Source organism: Lepidochelys kempii, chromosome 18, assembly GCF_965140285.1.
Source record: "Lepidochelys kempii isolate rLepKem1 chromosome 18, rLepKem1.hap1, whole genome shotgun sequence".
NCBI classification, from domain to species: domain Eukaryota; kingdom Metazoa; phylum Chordata; order Testudines; family Cheloniidae; genus Lepidochelys; species Lepidochelys kempii.
The window spans coordinates 12,239,673-12,264,708 of record NC_136397.1 but is presented as its reverse complement, the minus strand read 5'-3'; the positions used below and the strand labels follow the sequence as shown (position 1 = coordinate 12,264,708).

The window sequence follows — 25,036 nt, the reverse complement described above, 5'->3', positions numbered from 1 at the left end:
GGTTATACTCTTAGCATAGTCCGGTCTAAAACCTGATATGGATTCCTTCGGGAGTCTACGTTGGTTATTCCCAAGTTCTGGTCTGGAGTGGACAGGGGGTCATTCTAGGACAGTACTGCAGTCCATGGAGTTGCGTTTGTCACCGTAGGCTTTTGAGCACTGAAATGGCAGATGGGCGGGTTGCAATGCAGCTTCCCATTCCCACGCGCCACTCGTCTACTCGCGCACAGGGAAGAGCTGCACAAAGCTGGGCTTTTCTGCGGTTTGGACGGGGGGCATAGTGGGTAATTACGACGTGCTGTACATTGAATGCTGCTGCTTCACTCCTGAGCTTTACTGCGATCTTTGGTCTCTTTGATTTTCTAGACATCGATTCCCTCACCTCAGTCCTGTGATGTGCGAGAGAACTGGCTCTATGATGAAACTTCACAACGCTGCTGCTACCAATGTCCCTCAGGTCTGTATGTTTGTAACGCGGTAACAGTTAACAGGCAAACATGACGGCGCATCTTACTGGTGCAAATGAACTAGGCAACGTGCAGTGGTGGGGGGAGTTCTTTCTGTTCCCTGCATAGGTGTGCAGTGCGCGGTTTTATGAATGAGCAACAGGTCTGGATCCAGATCCCCTCCCCTCAAACGTCCCAGTGATCTGCAGGATGAAGGGCATAACCCCCTGCTCGTTTTTAGGCATTGACCATTTAGGCCTGGTCTACACTTAAAATTTAGGTCAAAGTAGCTATGTTGGTTGGGGGTGACAAATCCAAACCACCGCTGCCCCCTCCTCCACACCCCCCCCCCCAATAAGTGTAGCTTTGCAGACCTAACCCTCAGCACAGAGGCAGCTATGCTGACGGAAGGATGCTTCCATCGACCTAGCTACTGTCGTTGGGGGAGGTGTTGGTTCCTACACTGATGCAACAACCCCTTCCATCAGTGTAGGCAGTGTCTCTATTACGGGGTTATGCCAGCATAGCTACAATGGAATAGCAATGCCAATATGGTCTCCAGGGTGTAAACATACCCTGTGGACTTGGTCTGGCAAGGAGTTGTGCCTCTAGCAATAAGGCCCTCAGCACCTCATTGGAGGTGCTCAGAGCCTCGCAAAATTGGGTCCTTAATTTGCATCCCGCTGAATTTGAGTCTGCACGGCCCTGCACTTTGCGTCGTCACGTCCATCTGTGTGCAGCGTGTGGACAGAAGGTGTAAAACGCTGCCATAGTGATTTGCGGGTGTTTTGCACTCACTCTGCACTGCTGCGAGTGACTGCCCAAGAATCGGACCCACAGATTTGCTGCTGCAGGGTTTCAGACTGTCCAGTAAAACTGTGAAGCTCAATTTGCATCCGATCGCAGGCCATAAAAATAGCAAACGGCACAGGGGAAACTCTGTTGCTTTCTTCAGAGTCAAAACAGTTCAGAAAGTGTTCCAGAGGAGATGGAGGTGGGCAGCTTGTTTTCAGCGCCGGCAGCAGGCCGCTCGGAAGCTAGCCATGACTCATAAAGACTAACGAGCCTTGTGGTCAGAAACAGGAAATGGCTTAGTGAGACTGAGTCCTGGAAATGCCTGAAGCTAGCCCCATTGGCCAGAGTAGTTCAGTGGGCGGGGCATTTTGTGGCATTTCCCTCTTTGTAAAAACATTTTTCTTTTTTTTTTTCCTCAAAAGGAAATTTTTGACATTTATTTGTTAGGCTGATAGCGCGCGGGGGTACTGTGCTTGGCTGAGAGTATTTGCATGAAGTTGGATTGGGTCAGTAGCAGGGCATCCTTCCTGAGCTGTGGCCATGTGATGTCACGACTATGCCGGGGCTCGTGAGAGACCCACCCTGGTGTGTGTGGCCAGCTGAGACCTTACAAATTAGGAAGAAGGGGACTGCTTCCAGTAAAACAAGAAATTAGGGCTGAGGAAGCTGCTTTTACCCAGTTTGGAACCTACTCAAATGGATGGATAGCCATCTGTCTTGTTGTGTCTATACCATCCAAATCCTGCATCTTGGCAGGGGATTAGACTAGTGACCCTTGTGGTCCCTTCTAACCCCATGGTTCTATGATCCTCAACTGGTGTACGTCAGAGTGGCTTCATTGCCTTCAGAGGGGCTTCCCCATTTTTATAGAGGCTGGGAGTTGTACCAGAAGGATGTTGGCTTATTGTTCTGCTTAAGGAAGACTGTGGGTTAAAGAGGAGCAGAGAGAGAGAGAGAGAGGAGAAAAGGGGAGGGGGGAAATCTAGGGGGAGAAGAGCATTAAAAAAGGATCAGGGAGAGGAACATTCCCTGGACAAATAGATACTATACTACATTAAAAGAATATTCAGGTTGCAAAATCAAGCCCTCAAAAGTTAGGAAATGGCAGAATTAAGGTTGTCTGTGCCGTCCTCCCTTAGCTGCTCACCCTAGTCCCACTCCACCAACCACAGCTGCACACCTGCATCCCTGAACCTGTCCACTAGACTAGACCATCATTCCTCCGAGCACAATCCCAGAGAAGGCCAGCAGTGTTTACTCCATGGGCTGCCAGTCATCTGATCCACAGCCACACTCAGCCGGCTCTCTGCAGGGCATTATTTCAGCCTCAGTTCCTGACACAGCTGGTTGCTAAAGGAAATAGCTTTTTTTTTTTTTTTTTTTAAAGGACCGTGTGGCAGGCCTGAGCACGGGCATTGCAGCAGTCCCCGCCCTAGTGAGCCTGGCTCCAGACAGTGGGAGGTGGGAGCCACGTAGCTGGGAGATGTCTGGTGGCCTTTAGTCACCTAAATATAGCACTGATGCTGTCACCTGCACCGCCCACGCTGGGCTTGCCAGAATGGTTAGCGAGTGTGTCGTTTTCCTCCGAGGCGTTGGCATTGTGCAGAAAGAGGTGGGCCGTGTCCCTGGATTCTTTCTCTCCCACCCTGTGCCCCATTCCCGGGCTGCTGCTGGGATTTCTCCTTGAGTGCATGATGCTGCTACTGTGCCTTCCTCGCTGGTCGTGGTTAGACCGCGTACCCAGCTGCTTAGACTACTGACCTTTTAGAGGTGCCTCTGGCCCAGCCACCCCTGCTCCCCACAGGAGCTGCCCCAGAGAGGCTCCAGCCTGGCCTCCTTCCACTCCCCTGCACAGCTTTTGAGGGTGCAGCTCTGCCCCTTCGAGCTCCCATTTGCACCAGCCTCCCCGAGATGCTGGCAGCAGTTGAGAGGAAAGCGGATATCTAGGGCAGTAAAATGTTTAGCACCAGCCCTGCGTGTTGCTACCAGAGACCTGAAGGAGCCAGTGAGGAGCAATTGTCTGAGGAATCTGCCTGGCAATGGGGCACTGCCCTGCAGACCTGCCAGCCCCCTCTATCTTCCCATTTGTAACCTCCCGGCGGCATTTGTGGAGAGAAGATCCATCCTAGTGTTGTGTGGGAGGTGGTCTGAGGAGCCTTCAGACATATAACGGGGCGACTGTCCCCTAAAGGCTAGTAATCACCAGTGGTCAGTCAACACCTGCTCTGTGGTGTGTCCTTTGAAGTGCTGGGGCTTTTTAAGCATGGATGAAGACCCAGGGAAGGCAGTTTCTTTAAGGCCCTGGGATCAGGAGTTTTGTGGAGTGGGCGGGGCAGGATTCCTCTCTCAGCTAATCAGGACAAGCTCTAGGAGGGAAACATTATATATATAATAATAGATATATAGACATACACTCTCTCCTCCCTCAAAAGCAATGGAGACAGTGGCTGGAGGAATCCTCCTGGCAGGAGAGTGAAAGGACTGACTGGAGGAAGGAGCTAGCAGAGGCCCTACAGCAGGCCTCAATTACACCCCCAGCCCCAAGGAGGAGAGCCAGGGGCTGGAGCAGAAAGCAGGCTGCAGTGCAGTAGAAGACGACTCCGGCCAAGGAGGGCTGGGCAGGATGAAATTTGGACTCGGAGAACTTTGTTTTGATGGGAACCGTTTATGGTGAGGATAAAGCAGGGTGTTGCTGGAAGAGAAAAGCCTATTTGAAAAAGAAACTGAGACTTGGCCAGTAGAGGATGCTACCGGGCAGCACAGCATTTGACAGGATGGTTCTCGCCCTTGGCTTCTCTCCGAGCCCTTGGTAAGAGGCTTCTTATTGATTTTTGCTTCTCTCTTTCAGGCTACCATAAACAGAAAGAGTGTCCCACAGATCCAGGCCGGGACTGTGGGCAGTGTGAGCCTGAGCACTTCCTGAACAGGGAGCAAGGGAAGCCACACTGCAAGGCCTGCGTGTCATGCAAGCCAGGTATTTGTTTTGCTTATCTCCGGCACTTACATCATGCCGACACCTTCTCTGGGTTTGAGCTGGGCCAGTTTCATTGTATCTTGATTTCTTGCCTTTCCACTCCCTGTCTGGACTGGCGAGGGAAGCCGCCTCGTCTTAGTCCTTGATCCATCAGCTGCAGCACCGGGCTGATGTGAGTCCCCTTTCAGGTTAAGATGCACTGCAGTAAGGTATCCCCATTATGTGAAATGGGTCCCGTTTGTATATTTGGGTATCTCAGTAGGACATCCAAAGGCTGCATTTGGGGCCTGATCCAAATCCCACGGAAGTCAATGGAAAGACTCCACTGTCTTCGGTGGAATTTGAATCAGGCCCTTGGAGAGTGCATGTCTGGATATTTTACTTTCCCACTTTGTGCGCCTGCTTGAGCATCCAAATACTTGGCTTGGATGTTGGGTTCAGTTTCGAAAAGTCATCCCACCCTGTGACATAATGTTAGAGAGAGGAACGAACCAGGGAGCTTGGATCTGAATTCAGATTTGCATCTTGGTTCTTCCCATCTCTTGTGTCTTTCACCCCAGTGGATCCCAAAGAGTTTTGCAGATGCAGAACTGAAGTGCAAGCCTTACTGGGATTGCAGCTACCTCTGGGGTGACGCCCAGAGATGTTTATCAATGCACAACAACGCTACCCACCAGGTTAGAACAGGGAGGCTAGTGCCATGTTTAAGAGATGCTACCAGGAAAATTTAGGGGGATGGAACACAATTGCCTGAGCTAAAATTTAGCTCAGGCGGGAGAGTTAACACCCCGATCTTGCAGTGAGATCGTGACAGCCCACAAGTGGTTGGACCCCAGTAATGACATTTCATTCAGAATGGCATTTCCAGCAGCAAAATGGCCCCCTGTGCTGGCTCAGTACTTAGTGAGGTGGAATGCCACCTACTACCTCACAGTGCCACTTCCTAGGGGACCTGGGATTTCCCCAGAGGTCTCCCATTCAGCTATTGACCAAGCCTGATCCCTGCTTGGTTGATAAGACTCCAGCCCATTGGTCTGCAGACTTCTCCTGCTATTGTGACTTAAGTTGTCGCTGAACAGAACTCTCATTATCTCGTGTCCCGCCCTGCTTTCCAGGACACCTGGATTGAAATAGCTCAACTCTTCTCCTCTCCTGCATCTCCTCCATGCTAATTTTTTCTCACTCCCCCTTTCAGAATTCGACCTTGTGGAGAAAGTCCCTTGCTCCTTCAGTTCCAGAAGGGTGTGTGAGTGCCGAGCAGGGCTGTTTTGTAAGGTTGCAGTTCTGAACAGCTGTGCGAGATGCATTTCCCACACTGTCTGCAAGCCAGGATTTGGAGTCCTAGCCAGAGGTAAGCATCCCACCCATGCCAGCCAGTCTCCTCTGTCTTTGGCCATGGGATGGTGCTGGTGATACGGCTCACTCTGTCACGTATGGCTTGACGATCTTTTTTTTTTTCTGCAGGCACCTCAGAAGTTGATGTCTCCTGCAAAGAATGCCCTTCGGGTACCTTCTCTGAGCGGCACTCCAGCACCGAACACTGCAAGCCTCACACAGAGTAAGCCCAGCTTTTTGCTAGTGAGCAGAGATTTGAGAGCATCTCTATTTCTCTTATTGTTTGCACCAGACGCCATGGCCAGGGGGCGTTTTGAGTGGGGATGGACGAACCCCTCTAACCTCGAGCTCACTTGACTGGAGTGGGTTAGACTTGAACATGAATGTTAGATTTGTATCTGGCTTAAAGAGGGCAGGGGGAAGAGTAATGGGAAGGGATGAGCTTCTGGCTAAGGGCAGATGACACAAAAATGAGCAAGGGGGTGGTTATCATTCAGGTAACCTCTCTCCTGTCTTCCATTCCCCCAAGGATTCCTCATGCATTTTACTCTGTGACCCATAACCTCCGTGTTCTCCTTCCCCTTCCCAGCTGTGCCAAGCTAAACAAGATAGCAGTGGGCAGCGGAAATTCCACACACGACCAAGTCTGCATAGATCCGCCTCCCATGCACCTCACACCTGCCACTTTGTCTGGGAAATTCAGCAACGAGCCAAAGGATTCCAGCAAGGCAAGACCACCGCACCTGAGTGAGCAGCCAACTACCGTGGGAGGCCAGCATTCCCACACTGCCACAAAGCCAGTGACCAGGGCCAGCATCCTCACAAGTGACGCAGCCTCTGGCGATGCCAACTGGACCGCTACGGGAACCATCGATGGATCGGATACAAAACAGGCAGCTGGCACATCCCCTACCTCAGATATAGCTACAGAAAAGACCGCCAAGACAGGTAACAGCGCTGATAATGCACGTGATGAGTGCAGCCCAGGAAGGTGGGCTTGGGTCTGCGTGCGTGTTCTGGTGTGGGAACATCTTTCTCTCTCATAGTGCCTGTGGACCCCCCCCATACCTTTTAAAAAAAACCCCAAACCCAAGCTGGAGAACATGCAGCTTCATTAACGATACCCCTTATGCCCGCTCTGTGTTGCAGGTGATGGGAGCTTTGTTCCCTGGGGTGCGGTGGTTCTCTGCAGCATGGTGCTACTCGTTGGTATGCTGGCGGTTTGGCAAAGGAAGGTTTGCAAGCGGCGGATCTTCACTCTGAGTAGGAAGAGTGAGTTTCCTGAGCCCTCTAGCTGTTCATTAACCCGTAGCATGCTGGTAGTGTCACCTGTTCTCCCAGAGGTTTGGGTGGCCGCTGCATGTGTCGGGAAGAAGGGCCAAACCACCAGCCCTTGGGAGGCAGGCAGGGCTGGGTGAGGGTTCCAGGCAGATCCTGACCTCCCGGTTTTAAAGGTTCGAATTCTATAACAATTCGTGGAGGAAGAAAGAGATGGTGCTGCCATGAAACAAACGGGAGCTCACAGGCTGCGTGGGGAGTTTCTCAGAGGCTGTGGGAGAAATGGTAACAAAACGTCTCTCTACCCAGCACAGACCGGTGTCGTCCGGGGTCTGTTTTGTGCAGGAAGTGTGTTAGCTGGTATAGCCCCAAGTGGAGAGAGGGGAAGGGTAATCTTCATTGGTAATGATCAAATCTAGTTCTCCAGATGTTCCAGAGCTACTCTGGTGCTGAACATGGTGTCTCTTTATTTTCTCAGCTCCTGATCTGTATCCAGTCACTACAGCTAGACCCAGATCTGTACGTCAGGGTAGGTGACCGATAGAGGCTGGAGCCATCGTTCTGGTCTGTCTTGGAAGGTTTTCTAGCTGAATTTCAATCCATTTTTGTATTGATTCGGACAACTGTTACCGAGAAACGTTTTTACATTAGGAGACTTCTATGGCGGGTGCCCGTGAAAAGACATGGCATTGCTCTCTCCAGCACTATTAGAACGGTGCAACAGATGGCGCTCTTCCACCTGAATTGATGCCCTTGTGTAGTAAGTGGGGCCCAATGCTGCTGGAGGTGTGCTGTTTTTTAGATGCAACTTAAAACCACAGTCCCTGACCACTGAAGGCCTTGTGGCATGTGTTACAAGAGCGGAGAGGGCATTAACCACAGTACCCTAACCAAACTCGAGCCTGAGTCATTATTGTCATGCTGTCTGGAGTGGTTCAGGACCATGAGTGCCGACAGCAGGGCAGACGCTCCAAACTGGTGGTGTATTCTAGACAGGGGCTCTGGATTGGGGGGGGCCAGGTGGCCAGGGCCTTCTCACTTATTACCTGCAGTACGGACAAGTGACTGGGAGGGGTGAAGAGAAGTGAGCAGGGGGCGATGCCTTGGGGGAAGGGGCGCCGTTGGGGGTGTGTTTGTGTCGTGGTTCAGGTGCCTGGGGGGCGCCCCCTCCCCGTGCTTTTAGGGTACTTCCAACGCTCCTGGTTCTAGAAGTGGATTTCACCAAGCCAGTAACAAGGAATTCGCATTTGATCACCATACTAGCCTTACCACGGAGTTGCAGACGCTCTCCTTAGACTCTGCAGTCTGTCTTGCCATCCAGACAAACTGGACATTTGTTATAAATGATCACTTACACCAAAAAAATCACACCACATTCAGGTTGCTTCCAGTCCCAAGAGACCAGTCATTACCCCCAGATCAGTTAGCCCCCTAGCTCTTGCACCAACGACAACGCCTGTAGCTAATCCTGTAATAAACTAGCTAAAGGCTTATTAACTAGGAAAAAGAAATTGGAGAGTTATTTACGGATTAAAGTAAGCAAACCTATACACATGCATGAGTTACCTTCTAAATCGTCAGAGTGACAGTTGTAGTGTTTCAGAGTAGCAGCCGTGTTAGTCTGTATTCGCAAAAAGAAAAGGAGTACTTGTGGCACCTTAGAGACTACCCAATTTATTTGAGCATGAACTTTCGTGAGCTACAGTTGTAGTGATCGGTCAGTTCCAAGCGTCTTTCAGGGCAGACCCAGGAGGAAGCCCTTGGGGATCTCTGGCTTCAGTATAGGCTGTGTCTACACTTGCAGAGTTTTTGCGCTGTCAGTTTCACTGGTGATAGTGAACGGGTGAAAGAAAAGCACTGGTTTGTGTACTCACTTCCACAGGGCTCAGAGAGTGTTTACGTTTGCAGCACTTCCATTGCGGATCAAGGTAGCTATCCCACAGGGCAGCTCCTTGTGGGAAGGGGAGGGAGGGATGATCATGGGGCACCCTGGGTCCCTGCACGGCCCTCTCTCCCCAAACATTGATCAGCTCTAGTAGCTCAGCCTTGCTCCAAGCAGGGGATCGTTTGCTCCGTGGAGCAGTCAGCATCACCTGGCCAGCTGATAAGTGAGCACTTGCCAAGAAAACAGGAAGGGGAGTTTCAAAGTTCCCGGGCTTTACATGGGGAGGGGCGGACGTCTGTTTACCTGGCGTCAGAGCAACAGAGCTACTGGCCAGAGCGGCCACCTAGGCACTGTGGGGATCCTGCGGAGGCTAAAAGCTCTGTAAACAGGAAAAACGTGTCTTCACTTGCACATCCCCACAAAAGCATCACCGGTAAGGGCTGTACGTCTCTCGTGGAGGCGGTTTTCTTTTTGCGGTGAAACTTCTGAGTTTCACCGCAAAAAGTCATTGGCGAGTGTAGACGCTCCCACAGTCTTTGCGCAAAAAAGGGAATTTTCCCGCTTTAAATGGCAAGTGTAGACATGCCCTTCGAGTCTCTGGCACTTCAGAGTGCAAACAGCTAAAAAGTTGAACATTTTTCCTGTGGCTTTGTTTTATTTCCTTCATTCAGCTTCCAAGCCCACAGGAGGAGCTTCCTTCCACATAGCCTTTCACTCATGGATAGAGCCATTAACCAGTCCTTTGTATTGCAATGATTCTTGATGGCCCATCTGACCTTGAATTGATCGATGAAGTGAGCTGTAGCTCACGAAAGCTCATGATCAAATAAATTGGTTAGCCGCTAAGGTGCCACAAGTCCTCCTTTTCTTTTTGCGAATACAGACTAACACGGCTGCTACTGTGACATCTGACCTTGATAGCCCTTCTGAATGGGCGGAGGGAATGGGGGATGGTTCCCATGCTTGAGTTCACAAGTTCAGGGCAAACCTTTTTAAAGTTATAAAGCACAACTTACATATTGTCTTATAGACTGGAATACAGACATTACAAGTGAGATTCATGCAGGCAGCAACTTACAAGCATTTCATAAAATCTAAACACTAAATACATTCTGATAATAACCATCAGAGGAGTGAAGTTTTGGAAAAGCCTTCCAAGGGAAGCAGTGGGGGCAAAAGATCTATCTGGCTTTAAGATTAAACTCGATAAGTTTATGAAGCAGATGGTATGATGGGATAACATGGTTTTGGTAATTAAATATTCATGGTAAATAGGCCCAATAGCCTGTGATGGGATATTAGATGGGGTGGGATCTGAGTTACTACAGAGAATTCTTTCCTGGGTATCTGATTGGTGAATCTTGCCCATATGCTCAGCGTTTAGCTGATCGCCAGATTTGGGGTCGGGAAGGAATTTTCCTCCAGGGCAGATTGGAAGAGGCCCTGGAGGTTTTTCGCCTTCCTCTGTAGCATGGGGCCCGGGTCACTTGCTGGAGGATTCTCTGCTCCAAGTCTTTGAACCATGATTTGAGGACTTCAGTAGTGCAGCCATAGGTGAGAGGTTTATCGCAGGAGTGGGTGGGTGAGATTCTGTGGCCTGCGTTGTGCAGGAGGTCAGACTAGATGACCATAATGGTCCCTTCTGACCTTAATATCTATGAATAAGACTAAGCAAAACTACCTATTCTGAGCAAAACTAATGTACTGTTGACCTGGTCTGGTCTCCAGCTATGAGGTTGTCTGCTCCTAGCCAGTTCCTGCAGCCTGGGCAAGAGCGGCCATCTGGCCTGCCAGCCTCACAATTACATTTTGCCCAGCTAACCTCCCCTTGCGATTTCAATTGGATAGTCTGTTCTATCCGGCTTTTCTTCTGTTCTCGTTGCCCTCGTATCTAAATACATTCAGCGGGGCGTTAATCAACGTGACTAACATCTGGCATGTGTGGTTCATTCTTTATTGAATATGGGGTTCTCCTTTACTACTCTGCTTAAACTATTGGTTATATAAACAGCAGCTGCATTCGCTCCAAATGTGCCCGCATTTTAGTAGTAGGGAAGGAATGCAAAAGGTACGTCAGTTTGTAAAATAACTTAAAATCCCTCAGGGTAAAGGCTGCTGTACAAATACAAGACGAGGCATTGATAATTGATAATAACAATCTTGTGATTGTTAAATTAATATAAACTCACCCATGATATGTGATTTCCCCCCCCCCCCGCTTCTCATTGTAGGTTCTGATCTGATGAAGAACTGTGCCGTAAGTATGAAATAGATTCCCCAAATCACTCCTGTTTTCCCTGAAAGGGGCACAAATAATTAGTGGTATTTTATAATGTCCTTTTAAACCATCAGTGACAACCTTCTCAGGTCTACAGAACAGCCTTATATCAGTGTAACTACGTCACTCAGGGGTGTGAAAAATCCACACCCTTGAGCGAGGCAGTTTACCAACCTAACCCCCGTGTAGACAGTACTATGTCGGCAGGAGAGCTTCTTCCATCAACATGGCTACTCCCTCTTGCAGAGGTGGATTAACTACACCGACAGGAGACAGTCTCCCATCAGTATCTTCACCAAAGCATTTTAAGTGTAAACCTGCCCTTCAGTTTGCCCCTTCCCATTGTAACCTCTGATGTAAATGCACGTGGGGATGTATCCGTACTTATTTGGGGCCTGATCTTGGAAGCCTTCCGCTGGCAAAATTCCCATCTATGTCCTGCTGCTAATGGGGGTTTTGCTTTAGTGGGGAGTGCAGGCTCTGACCTGTTGTCATTAGATTGGGGGGGAACCGAAATCACAGATGCGAACGTGCCTGATCTTTTGGGAGCAGTTTGGATCTGAACTTTGCAGTTTCATCCCATCTCCACTTGTCACCCCCAATGAAATCATTGGGATTGAGCCCCCTCTGGTCTCCCCTTCCCTTTTCTGCAGGTGTGGGCAAGAGCACTTGTCCTAAAATGGGTGTTAAGAGGATATTATTTGCCGGGTGTGCCAGGCCTGGTGTAACAACGCCGACTGAAGCTGGTTAGCCAACATGACCCTCAGGAAATCATGCCCCCCCCATCTACAGTGTGGGGATATTCCCAGTTAATACAAAACAATGGTAATGATAAAGTAAGAATATCCCGGGCTGGAGGTGAATAAATCAAACGTAAACAAACACAGTAACATTAGAGCACAGATCCTGAGCTGCAGTAAATTGTCATGGCTCCATTGAAGTAAATGTCTTTTGTTGTAAATTTATTTGTCTGTCATCATTGAAGCCAACATGTATGCCGGGCTAGTGAGCTACGTCTTGCGATTGAGCTCTGTATTTTTAAAAGCATTTCATTCCACCTGTTAAAATGTTTTGAAACCTCCAATTGTAAAGAAACGTGGTTTTACAAACTTCTACCATCAGTTCAATATTTCACGGACAGCTGCTGCCGTCCATGAAGCTTCCTTTCGTACTTTTTCGTAGAAAATGAGTCAGACAGGTGCCAAGTGCTGGGAACTTCACACTTCAAACCCCTTGCTTGGTTTTTGCAGATCTAATCGTGTGCAAATAGCAGCAGAGCTAGGAACCATCAGCAGAATTTGGCTTTGTGACCCGAGAGCTATATAGCTTTGGTTAATTGGATCTGAGTTTCCTCTTTAAATAAATGAATAATAATTAACCCTGCCGGGGGAGCTCTTCTGACACAGGATTGCAGTGACTCCATGCGGCAGTTCTGTAATACCAATTCAAATCCTGTGCTTGCTTGACCTTCCACAAGAGGGCAAGAAATCAGAGGAAATGTGCATGCATTTGTTTTCCTTTCAATTCATTGCCCCTTGATCACCCAGCACTCCATAAGTTCATGCTGTGCTATTTGCTTAGCTTACTACTAAATACAGAGCAAGACCATCTTAACACCTGTCTAGCTTGAAGTTCTGCCTGAATACATCCATTAAAACAAAGTTCTTTGCCCTGGGATTTCTGTTTATTACATGTACAACACTCCCCTTGAGCAGGGGGTTCTCAAACTGTGGGTTGCGACCCCATTTTAATGGGGTCGCCATGGCTCGCGTTAGACTTGCTAGGGCCCGGGGCTAAAGCCCAAGCCCAAGCCCCACCGCCTGGGGCTGAAGCTGAAGCCCAAGGGTTTTAGTCCTGAGTGGCAGGGCTCAGGCTTCAGCTCCCGCCCTGGGTGGCGGGGCCCAGCTCACAGGCCTCCCCTGCCCAGGGTGGTGGGGCTTGGGCGGGCTCAGGCTTCGGTCCCCCATCCTAAGGTCATGTAGTAATTTTTGTTGTCCGAAGGGGGTCACGGTGCAACGAAGTTTGAGAACTGCGGCCCTAGAGCTTTGCAAATTCTATACTCCACCGCTGGAGTGCAGCTACCTCTAGGACAGCAACCACGGGTGCACAGCATGCCGTGCTACAGCTGGGGAGAGGACAGTTGTGGCCATGGATGCTACTTCCATGAAAATGCCACCAGACCATGCAGAGCAGAAACATCCATATGCTTAGACAGTGGAGGTCTGTAGCGCTGAATGTCCATGACCGCACTGTGCAGTATCTCGTAATGCCCCAGGATCATTACTGATCTGCTGCAGCCAGGTTAATCGCGGGCGACCACATGACCGCTGCCAGTCTGTGACTGGGCAGTGACCCTCCTGACCTCATAGTTGATCTTCAGAGTTCGATGTGCAGGGACTTTGCCTCTGAGTCCGGCAACGTGACCAAAAAGGGCAAGCTGGTGGAGGCCAATGATAACTTCTGTCCTCTTGAGGCCAGTTCTCAGTGATATATCCCCATTGCTGATTGTGTCATGCAGAGCAGGCAGGAGATATATATTTTTTAGGTCTCGTGTCACAAAGTTCATTGTATCCAATTTCTGTAGGACAGATGGTCTGTGTTTATGGGACAGGCCTGGGAATTTAGATTCTATCACTGGCTCTGCCAAAGACGCTCGCTTTCTCAGTTTGTGCCCTTGGACGAGTCATTTAACTTCCCCCTGCTTCAGTTTACTCCTCGATCAGATGAGGAGTGCTATGAGACTTAATTCACCTCTGTATTTCAAGTGCTTTAAGACAGAGTAAAATTTTCAAAAGCAGCTAGGGTCCCAACGTGCAAAGATATTTAGGGCCTAAAATTGCAGGTAGGAGTTTAACCTGCTTAGGCACTTTATAAATCCTGGTAAACACCTATCAGCATCATTAGTCACCTTCGTATCTTTGTAAATCTGGCCCTAAGGAACTAAGGTTCCTTTGAATTAGGCTCCTAAGCTCGGAAGTCATTTAGGCCCTCTTGAAAATTGTACCTCAACTGATGGAAGGTGTTCTGTGAATACGACTATTATTCTCCCTGATTCAGAGGGATGCGGTTGCTTCCAAAGCTACTGCGGTCCCTCCCTGTTTTGTTTCTCGTCATGTGAGCTATAGGTTCACTGCCCTATTCGTCTCCTCTTTATGTCGACAGAAGAGGTTCAGTATGCTGAAAGCTGACAAAGAGTCAGAAGAGAGGGAGTTACTAAACAGACTCCCCAACCCCATTGTGGAAACCAACAACAACTTCGTCTCCAGCTCAGAAAAAAATCCCAGTCCCGACTCAAGCCTGGCTGAGATGATCCAGAGCACTGGGAATGCCACCGACTACCCTGCTGATTCCCGAGTGAGGGACCACACTAATAACCGAATCGGTGAGTCTCGTGCACCTTTGTAGAATAGTGTGTGTGTTGGGGAGGAGGGAAGGAATTCATCCCATTTGTCTCATTACTGGAAGCTTTTTAAAGTTTTCATTTACTGTCAGTTGCATGACTTTGGCTCCAGACAGTTCCTCTAACAATCAACCAAGCAGCACAGACTCCTAACCCGGAGTGACTGCTGCCAAAGAAAACTGCTTAAAGGGAAATCAAGAGCTGCTGATATGGAGCAAAGGAGAAAATGAGCAAAGGCCATTTCCTGTGCAGCTGGGAGCATGCCCAGGGTGGGATTAAGCAGTACAGTGGGTGAAGCTTTAATGACTGAATATATTTTTTAAAAATATATTCAATCGCAACTCTTCTCCAGCCTGGCAAACTGTTTTAAAACGATGGTAATATTTTTCCCAGTGACATGTTTCACAGGCAGTTTCTGCAATGAGGCTGGAAGGGAAGATGCATTTGAGGGCCTCCTCTCCTCTGCAGAAAATCTTGAGTGATGGTCCAGATCCTCTGCTGGAGTAAATTGGCAGAAACTCCACTGGACCTAGGCAAATTGACACCAGCTGAGATCTGGCCCTATGTGTATATCTGAAGGAAGGACAAATCTCCACTGGAACTTGCTCTCAGTTACAGGGAGACAGATGAGTGAGCAGATTTGAGTTTGATGTTACGAAATGATTTGGTTTGAGAGCTTCCCTTTATTTAAGCACATTAGTGTAACGAGGAAGGGTCTTCCTTAGTGACCGGTGTCATTTCAAAGCCTGGTTGTCAGATGAACTGCAGAGTGACGAGATGAGGCGTGCTGCAGATTCTGTATTGCAGTGGCTCTCAACATTTCCCGACGACTGTACCCCTTTCAGGAGGCTGATTTGTCTTGCGTACCCCCAAGTTTCACCGCACTTAAAAACTACTTGCTTACAAAATCGGACATAAAAATACAAAAATAAAAATACACTTCACAGCACATTACTGAAAATTTGCTGACTTTCTCATTTTTACCATTTAATTATAGAATAAATCCATTGGAATATAAATATTATATATTTCAGTGTATAATATATAGAGCAGTATAAACAAGCCATTGTCTGCATGAAATTTTAGTTTGTACTGACTTCGCTAGCCCTTTTTATGTAGCTTGTTGTAAAACTAGGCGAATATCTAGATGAGTTGATGTAACCCCTGGAAGGCCTCTGCGTACTCCTAGTTGAGAACCACTGCTGTATTGTATGCAATCCACGCTCTCTTCATGCCTGGTGCAAATGCTGAGAAACACTTTTAAGTGAAGTTGACTAGAGGGCATGGTGTGGTCACGGCAGTAGGGTTTTTGGAACAGAGCTCCTGTACTGTGCTCCACCAGGAAAGGTTATCGTTAAAGTGCGGGCTTGTTGTGTGCCAGTTTTCAAACTGATTGTATGTTTGGACGTCATGGCATCCTGGCTTAGTTCTTCAAACAGTCTGAATTAACATTCCCCAGAGATCTTGGCTGCCTGGCCTATTTTACTTTTTCCAGTAGCATCTGCCAGGTCATGGTGTATGGTATTCCATGGAAGTCAGCTCCCAATCTGGGCTACCCTGTTCTCGTTAGTGCTGATCTTTCGGAACTAAGTGCCTTTCATAGGTCCTGCAAATGCACCAGAACCCTCCCACCCTGTGAGTGATGGACTTGTAACTTCTGCAGAAAAGGACCTGGAGATTACAGTGGATGAGAAGCTGGACATGAGTTAGCAGTGTGCCCTTGTTGCCAAGAAGGCAAACGGCATATTGGGCCGCATTAGTAGGAGAATTGCCAGCAGATCGAGGGAAGTGATTATTCCCCTCTATTAGGCATTGGTGAGGCCACATCTGGAGTATTGCTGTATTGGGCCCCCACTACAGCAAGGATGTGGACAAATTGGAGAGAGTCCAGCGAAGGGCAATGAAAATGACCATGACTTGGTCACATGACTTGCAAGGCACATGACTTGCAAGGCAAGGCTGAGGGAAATGGGCTTGTTTAGTCTGCGGAAGAGAAGAGTGAGGGGGGATTTGATAGCAGCCTTCAACTACCTGAAGGGGGGGTTCCAAAGAGGATGGAGTTCGACTGTTCTCAGTGGTGGCAGATGACGGAACAAGGAGCAATGGTCTCAAGTTGCAGTGGGGGAGGTCTAGGTTGGATATTAGGAAACACTTTTTCACTAGGAGGGTGGTGAAGCACTGGAATGCGTTACCTAGGGAGGTGGTGGAATCTCCATCATTAGAGGTTTTTAAGGCCTGGCTTGACAAAGCCCTGGCTGGGATGATTTAGTTGGTGTTGGTAGTGCTTTGAGCAGTGGGTTGGGCTAGATGACCTCCTGAGGTCTCTTCCAACCCTAATCTTCTGTGATTCTGTGATAACAATGTAAAGTCTGTCATCCCCAGGTACCGGCCCCTACCCACAGTACCACTGAACTTCAGTGACCTCTGGGGTGGAGTGTACCATTCAAGTCCTAATGAAGGCCTTGAATGACCTTTCCCATCAGGGCCAGGTTTAACGTGTTGGATACTACATTCATGTCCTACAAATCTGTCCTAAAATACCCTTTCCAGTGTAGCTGATCCTGCATTGCCTGATCCCAAGTCTCCTGTGCAAGACCTAAAAACAGAGTTCAGTTATCCCTCTTGTCACAGCTATCTGAGTTTCCTCTCAATTGAAAACTTTGCTTAAAGGCAGCCTTTTCGTGCCGCTATTGGTGTCGCTGTAGACTGAAGCAAAAACCACCTAGAGCGTATTCCCTATGGTCGTAGAAGACTCTGGCATTCTGGTAGCTGGTGTTATTAATTTCTCTGGTCCTTGCAGAAGGGCCAGAGCCTTGATCATTGTTAAGCAGCAAACACATCTTTCTGTTAGAGAAGAACTTCAAGCATAGTTTATGCTGCTGGGTGAAGGGAAGGTGGTTCAGTAATCACAGATGAGATTTGCAGGAGAAGTGAACAAATATTGACCCCAAACATTTTATATGATCCAAAAAAATTGGAAATTTTATAGTATGAAATATCCAGATCTCTCTTGCACGTGGCCTTTCCGTGCCCTCCCTTTCATTCACTGTGTTCAGTACTTAGATTCCAAATGAAAGGTGCCTTATGAATATCCAAGACTGACTATTCAGAACTAGTGGGACGCATATCAAAGGCCGGCACGGCTGTAACCATTTATTATAGAGGGGAATTATGCTCGAGATGGGCCAGATCTGCACACCTCTGAACTTTGGGAAACCTCAGCTTGGCATCCAAGCGTTGCAACAGAGGAAACAGTCTCTGTCTAGCACCAGAAATGATCATTAGTAATGCTCAGGATTGATTCCTATCTGCTTCCTTTCGCAGACAAAATATACATAATGAAAGCCGACACTGTGATTGTGGGGTCCATTTCAGAAGTGCCCGTCAGCAAGAACTGCGCGGTTAGAGGATATGAAAATGATGCCGAGCCCCAAGAAAACACGGAGGAAAAAGAACTTGTAATGCATTATCCGCAGCAGGAGACAGAATCGTTTCCAGGAGGTGATGTAATGATTCCAGTAGAGGAGGAGGGCAAGGAATTTCATCACCCTACCACTGCCACTGAGAAGTGATGTCTTGCAGAGCAGATCTTGAAGACTAAAGCTACAGAGATGCCCATAGTGCGAGTGATATCCAGTGCACTGGGGAGCCATGAATGCCTTATTGTCTCAGGTGCTGGAAGAATGGTTGGGGGGTCATGGGAGAACTTTGGTATAAGGTGTCATAGAATTGATTTCATCCAGGAAACAAGAGAATCGTCAATAGTAACAAGAAGAATTTGCAATTATGGATCACATCAAATATTTTTCTCCACTCCTCCTCTCCACATCCAGTTACAGATGGGACTGAATCAAAACCCCGGGTTTGAACACTCCAAAACTCTGAGGACTTTTGGATCCTGATCCAAACCCCACAGTTGCCCCATCTTCATAACTGAATGGAATAAAATCTATTTCCAAGCACCTCCATTGTGAAAATTCAAGTCAGGATCCAAAGACTGAATATTGGAGCCTATATCTATATTACAGTAGTTGTCCCATTCCTATCATTGTTACCAACTCTTGGGATTTTATTGCTATACTCACATGTTTTTTTCTGAAAGTACCAGCTCCTGGAGTCATGTGATCACATGGGAATCTCAGCATTGTTTTTTTTCATTTTTAAATAAAAGTTTCTAGCCCTGATGATTGAGGAGAAAAGCTTGGAAACATGACTTAAGTGTGCCCTCAAGGCACAGAAACTAGACTGTAAATAAAAACAAATCCGACATTTATTCAAGATTTTTTTTTTTAAGCCAATCTCATGAATAGTTTGAAGCTGGACTCAAGGAGGATTTCCATGATTTACTTTTTTAAAATGATTTTGATAATGAAAACAGACAATGAAAAGATCAAAAAGGTAAACGACTTATAGCTTGTATATATTTCCCAATACTGCATGCTTCACGGGACCTTCAATGCAGTTATGCCGTTTTATAACCCATCAAAGCTGCAAGATCGTACAATACAAAACCAGGCACTACGAGATAGACATAACATGCTAGAAATAAAATAGGAGAAGACGTACATAAATAGGGAGAAGAGGGACGAGGCGTCCAAGAGGAAGGGAAAAAGAGAATGGAGGTCCGGCATTCTTTGAGCCCTTTCTACAGCTGTTTTATCCAAATGTATCAAAAAAAAAAGTATCATGTTTCTTTCAATTCAGACTCCAAGATTTTGATGTTTGGGATTGGCAGTGCTGCTACATCATGGCCTTCTCCAGAAAAAGCCAAAGGCTTTTGAATATTTAGATGTTGTACAGAAAGTGAACTTTGCCTCCGAGTCTGAATTAAGCAGGCCTGGTGAATATGGATATAGTCTTATAAGGAAAACAAAGGAAAAACACTGATTTCACAAAACAAAGAGAGGGTTTTTTTTATTTTTATTTTTTTTAAATATAAAGGCCACATTGCTCATTTTCATTTTGTCAGTTTCTGCTGCTTTTGGAAGAAGTGCAGGAGGTGATCTCGGAAGCACTTATTTACATATTGTTTAAAAAAAAAAAAACCTCTCGATTTGTCATCAAATTATACAAGATGCTAACCTCTCACGCTGCTAAATCTATAACTGTAAATGTAATGCATCCATGCTGACTGCGCTTTTGCACGATTATGGAAAATGAGCTACATGACATACCGATCAAAATCTTGATAGGTTTTTTTTTAAGAGGAACCACAGAATTACTACCGGCTCAGTAGTTTTTATATTGGACAGAATACAGTGACGGATAATTATGCTTCTCTAGTGTATTCATAAGAACAGTCATACTGCATGAGACAAATGGTCCAGCTAATCCAGTATCCTGTCTCTGATAGTGGCCAGTGCTGGATGCTTCAGAGGGAATGAGCAGAACAGGGTAACTTCAAATGATCCATCCCCTGTCAGCCAGTCCCAGCTTCTGGAAGTTAGAGGTTTAGGGATACCCGGAGGTTGGGGTTGCATCCCTGATCATCTTGACTAACAGCCATTTATGGACCTATCTCCCATGAACTTACCCAAGTCTTTTTTGAACCCAGTTATACTTTTGGCCTTCACAACATCCCCCCGCAATGCATTCCCTCGGCTGACTGTGCATTGTGTGGAGAAGTACTTCCTTATGCAGGGCTTAATTTGTGCCAGGGCTGAGCCCCAACCCCTCTCGGCTCGGCAGTTCAGAGCCGTATCACCTCTGGGCTTGCCGTGTCAGTTATGAAAGTAAAAAATTTGCTTGAGACTCTGGCATCTCGTTTGTTACACAAGCCCTGCCCTGATGTTAGTTTTCAACTGGCCTTTTATCTGAGACTCTCAGTGCACTTTACAAACCTCAGTGAAGCCTGATGGAGGGAAGAACTATGTTATGGGGTGGGACCAGAGGCACAGAGTGTGACATTCCGAGGATGCAGTAAGGCAGAGCAAGCCGGAGAATCCCAGCAGCCAGACTCGCTGTCTCTAATTCGTTTGCAAAACGATGCTGGGTCCAACGTGGGCACTCCCTTCACTCATTCCTTCTTGAATTCTCCTTTCCTCTCCATAAAGCTTCTGAGCTGCTCAGCACGCAGTTTCTACTGCTGCTGCATGTGTCTTTGGCTCCTCTGCAGTGTTAAAGAAACCTCTTGTGTGTGCCTTCTCTGTTGTACTTGTTTGTTACATGCAGAAGACCTGCTGCTCCTAAAACCAAAAGGCAACAGTCTGGATCTCTATTATTGTCTGTGCTCTTCAGTGGAAGTTGCACGTGGTAAAGACGGAAGCAAATTGAAATAACGTTTCTCACTAAAACTTCTTGATATTGTGCAGCAGAAGGTCAGCTCACCGAATACTGTCTTTAACTAAGAAGGAAGTGAAACCACAAAGGACAAATTTGCCCAGACTTTCTTCATGTTAACCACGGGTGCCTCGTTGTTTCCCAGGGCTCAGCATGGGTTATGGAGAAATGACTCTTCTTTCAGCTATGAACACCAACGCGGTTTTGTGAATAACAATGCTCATGTGATTGTGATTGTAAGGGTTTTCCACAATAATGGAATTAGTTATAGAGGTGTGTGCCCTGTGCATATATGAATCTTGTTAAAACAACAGTTTTTTCAAGGGGGATCAAATGCATTTTCTTGCGAGATCTAATGTAGTTGGTTAAAATTACAATTTTGCTAACTTTTACGATGAAAAAATTAAATGTGGTTTAGCCTGTGGGCACACTTTTTTTCTTTTTGATATTCTTGAAACTTTGTATAAAGTGCCCTGTAATTATGCAAGTGTTAGAGAATCAGATCGGTCCCAGGAAAATGAAAAGGTGGGTTTTTTTTTTCTTATTTCAAAGACCAAACAATTTTAACATTTAAGAAAGCAGTTTAGCACCTGCAGGTTCCCTCTTCACCAGGGAATGCAATTCACGGTCCAAAGGGTCCAATTCTCATTCCCATTAAGGCTTATTTACAGCATTCGGCAATGTGGAAAGAAGCCTTCATCTGGGTGTCAATAAACTTCAGTGTAAATTAAATTCAGGCTCAGAACTGAAAGTTCCTATTTCTAATTAGAACAGAAGAGCAGAAATATCCACAGAGATGATACATGTGCTAAAATGTATTGCTTGCCGCAGAGCTGATGTATAAAATATAGCTAGTGTTGGGAGAGGAGGGAGTAAAGGTAAATTCTGGGCACCATAATCATCTTCTTCACAAGGGCTGAGATATTAGATTGAGGGAAATTACCTATTTCCTCCCCCCGCCCCCAAGTTCAAACCTGTGTATGTGTGTGCCTAAGAAAAAAGAGAGCAAGGCTGGCCCTGGGTTAATGCTATGTTTTATTATAATTAGGGTGAGATGGAGAAAGGACAAAGGCCACTGCAGCCACTGGGAGTCTTTCTATTGACTGGACTTGGCTTTGGATCAGGCACACCCATTCCTTCTTCCCCCTTCCCTTTGGCAGGTGTTTATATAAACTTTCATTCTCTCCTTCCCCTATAGCAGGTCCTCCATTCTAGCTCTGTGGCAGGTGCTCTGTGTGAACCTTCGTTTCCTCCTTGTCCACCATGCCAGCAATCCCCTTTCCCCCCATACAGGGAGACCCCGATATGCCTCCTTGTCAGGGGCTGTGCACAGTTCCCTGAGATAGGAGTGCTGGATTGAAGAGCTGTGGCCTGGAGCCCAGATACTCAAATGAGTTCTGAAGTTGGAACCAAATTTAACCTTCATGGAGTATGAGATTACATCATAGGTTAAGATGATCAGTCCTCACCTTGACTCCACTGGAATGTGTGGAGGAAAGAGGGCTGGATAATAGCTGATTTATTAGCCTGCAAGCAACCCCTGAAGCAGTTTCACAGATGTTTGTACAGTGACTGTGTGGGTTGCTTGGAGTGTGATTTCCATCCCCCCTAATATCACGCGTTTAGAAAGCGTATTTGGTGGAGGATGAAGCTGTAGAAGGGACTGGAAAAAGCTGAAGTGTTAACAAAGGCAAAATAGCAGCTCAGAGAAATAAATAATGAAGGGGAAACAGAAAAGGAACCACCTAGATAGAAACGTTCCTGCTGAGACTACACTACCCATCCCCACTCCACCCTGCTGTGTAGTTCCTGTCTTCCCCCCTCCCTCTAATTGGTGTTGCCCTAATCTATCCAGATACTTTTATGGTTCACATCATTGCTGCATCTGAACCCCCACCTTCTCTCCCTTCCCAAGAGTTGACTTGAAGCCAGTGGGACTATTTCCACAAGTAAGGGAAGTAGTGTTTGGCCCATAAAACATGACAGTTTTTGCTACAGAGTAAATTCAGACAAGGAAACTTTTTTTATAGTCATAGTCTGTGTCTACAATGGGAAAACGTATCTTGATGTCAAACATGACAGCAGCCAATGTAGAGCAGGACAAGCCTGTGTAAAAACTTCTTAGCTGGTCATGGTTTTCCCCATTCCCACACAGGGATCATGTTACTCAGTCATGGTTAACTCTGGAGAGGACCAGGGCATTAACCACAATCCGCTAACATGTTTTTAAACAAGCCTTGTCCCTGTCTACACTAGGTGCTAAGTCATGTTTACTATCATATTTTAAAGCCAGTTAGCTGGTCATAGTTAACCTTGGAAAGGTACCCTAGGGTTAATCACAAGTAGCAGACCTGTTCTTAAACACAATTTTCTTTGTCTGCACTAAAGACATGAGTCACGTCCCAGTGTACACAAGGCCTCAGGGAATAGATTCCAATTGGACAGGTGCAGCTGCTTGTACTGCAGGCCATGGGTGCAGTGCAGGAAGGGGAAAAACGTGTCATTTGCCCTGGAGGAATATGTCTAATCCATCACACTTGGATCAGCCCCGCCGGGCAGTAGTGACGCTAGGTATGAGCAAAGGAAGGGCTTGTCTACACTTACAGCACAGCAGATGCACCACTGTAGTGCTTAGTGAAGATCCTACCTACTCCCAACGGGGGAGCTTCTCCCATTAGCATAAATCAGGGGTTCTCAAACTGGGGGTTGGGACCCCTCAGGGGGTCGCAAGGTTATTACATGGGGGGGGTCACAAACTGTCAGCCTCCACCACAAACCCCGCTTTGCCTCCTGCATTTATAATTGAGTTAAATATATGTAAAAGTGTTTTTAATTTATAAGAGGGGGTCGCACTCAGAGGCTTGTTATGTGAAAGGGGTCACCAGTACAAAAGTTTGAGAATCACTGGCGTAGTTAATCCACCTTCCTGAGAGGTGGTAGCTATATCAACGGGAGAAGGCTTCTTGTCGACCAGGAGTTTGGTCCACTCGGGCTAACTGTGTCGCTGAGCAAACCGGAGTTATAGCCACATAGGTTTGTAGTGTAGAGCAGGGCGCGTAAGGCATTTCTCAGGGCCCCAAGCGGGGGAAAGGGCCTCAGTTTAGTATTGCCCTCCAAATCCCCTTCATCTCATTGAATGAGGCCTTTTTACCCCCTGCATTAGTGGAGCTTGGGGTGGGATATTTTTGGTTTGTGGAAACAAGGCCAGGCAAGCAGTCGCCCTTAGCGGCCGCAAAAATATTCTTGCCTCGGGCCCCCAGCGGGGGGAGCTCCTGGGGGGAGCCCCCTTTGCCCTGTCCCAAGCCCAAGGCACGTGCGACCCATCCTGCGCCGTGCACAGCTGGGACTGACCTTTGGGGGTGGGGACTGGATCCGCCTCCCGCAAGCTGCCTTATTCCCTGGGATCCCTCCCCTCGGATATTTGTTTCCCACCCTGCAGGGCCACACTCCAGGCGAGGCAAGGAGAGCTGTGGGGGGGGGCAGCAGCCGCCCCCACGCCTTAGCCGGCGGCCCGGGACAGAGGGCGGGCAGCGGCCGGCTTCCGCTCAGCCCTGCGCGGGGCGGGGGGACGTCCCGGAGCCGGCGCCGCCCCGCTCCACCCCTCGGCCGGCTCCGGGTTTCAGTCTCGGCGCCGCGGGGTCTGCTGGGCGAGCGGCGCGGCAGGATGGGGCCCGGCTGGCTGGTGGGCGCGCTGCTGCTGCTGCTGCTGCACGTGGGGGGCTCGCTGCCCGGCAAGGTGGGTGAGCGCGGCCCGGGCCCCCGCCGCTGGACCCGGGCCCCCGCCGCTGGACCCGGGCCCGGCCGGGCTCCGGCCCTTTCCCGGAACGGCTCCCACGGACTCCGGACGGGGCGGCCGCTGGGAACCCGCGGGTGCGGGGAGCCGGCTGGGCGCCCATTCTCTGATCTAACCCGTGTGTGTGTGTGTGGGGGGGGGCCCGCTCCCCCGATTGCTTCTGCCTTAGCCCCCCGCCGCCGCCGCCTCCTCTCCTTAGGGCTTGATTCAGTTCACCGCTTCCCCTCCCCTGCCTTCACCCCGCGAGCCCAGTTTCCAGAGGTGGGGAGACCCTACGAGGAAGCCCAGATTCCGCAGCTGGGTGCCGTCATCCGTGGCACAAAAGCGGCCCCCGCCCGCCCCTCTTCAGCGCGCCGAGGTTTGGGTGCCTGCAGCCGATTCTGATTGTGTTGATTATGTGCGTTGCGGTGCGGCCCAGAGGTTGCGTGCTGAGCAGAGCCCGTGTCTGCGCCCGAGAGACGATGACATCTGGTGCCTCTGCTCTGAATGAGAGAGAGAACGAATTGCTCATTGGTTTCCTGCTAGGACTACTTGTCATTCCCCAGCGGCCTCTGCTTGTGCCCTCTGAGTTCT

General features: G+C 48.3%; 2 protein-coding genes across 2 annotated transcripts in view; both read left to right on the top strand.

The window, feature by feature from the left end:
* TNFRSF8 (TNF receptor superfamily member 8) overlaps positions 1-21,315 on the top strand; it is a 39,912-nt gene extending 18,597 nt beyond the window's left edge. The window contains exons 2-11 of the mRNA XM_073316667.2: positions 367-457; positions 4,090-4,215; positions 5,411-5,566; positions 5,680-5,773; positions 6,140-6,498; positions 6,700-6,822; positions 7,307-7,357; positions 10,945-10,970; positions 14,154-14,373; positions 17,716-21,315. Coding sequence (XP_073172768.2) covers positions 367-457; positions 4,090-4,215; positions 5,411-5,566; positions 5,680-5,773; positions 6,140-6,498; positions 6,700-6,822; positions 7,307-7,357; positions 10,945-10,970; positions 14,154-14,373; positions 17,716-17,963 — 1,494 coding nt within the window. The 3' untranslated portion in view covers positions 17,964-21,315. The remainder of the gene's footprint in view (positions 1-366; positions 458-4,089; positions 4,216-5,410; positions 5,567-5,679; positions 5,774-6,139; positions 6,499-6,699; positions 6,823-7,306; positions 7,358-10,944; positions 10,971-14,153; positions 14,374-17,715) is intronic.
* Positions 21,316-24,242: 2,927 nt separating this feature from the next.
* TNFRSF1B (TNF receptor superfamily member 1B) overlaps positions 24,243-25,036 on the top strand; it is a 42,665-nt gene continuing 41,871 nt past the window's right edge. The window contains exon 1 of the mRNA XM_073317204.2: positions 24,243-24,406. Coding sequence (XP_073173305.2) covers positions 24,335-24,406 — 72 coding nt within the window. The 5' untranslated portion in view covers positions 24,243-24,334. The remainder of the gene's footprint in view (positions 24,407-25,036) is intronic.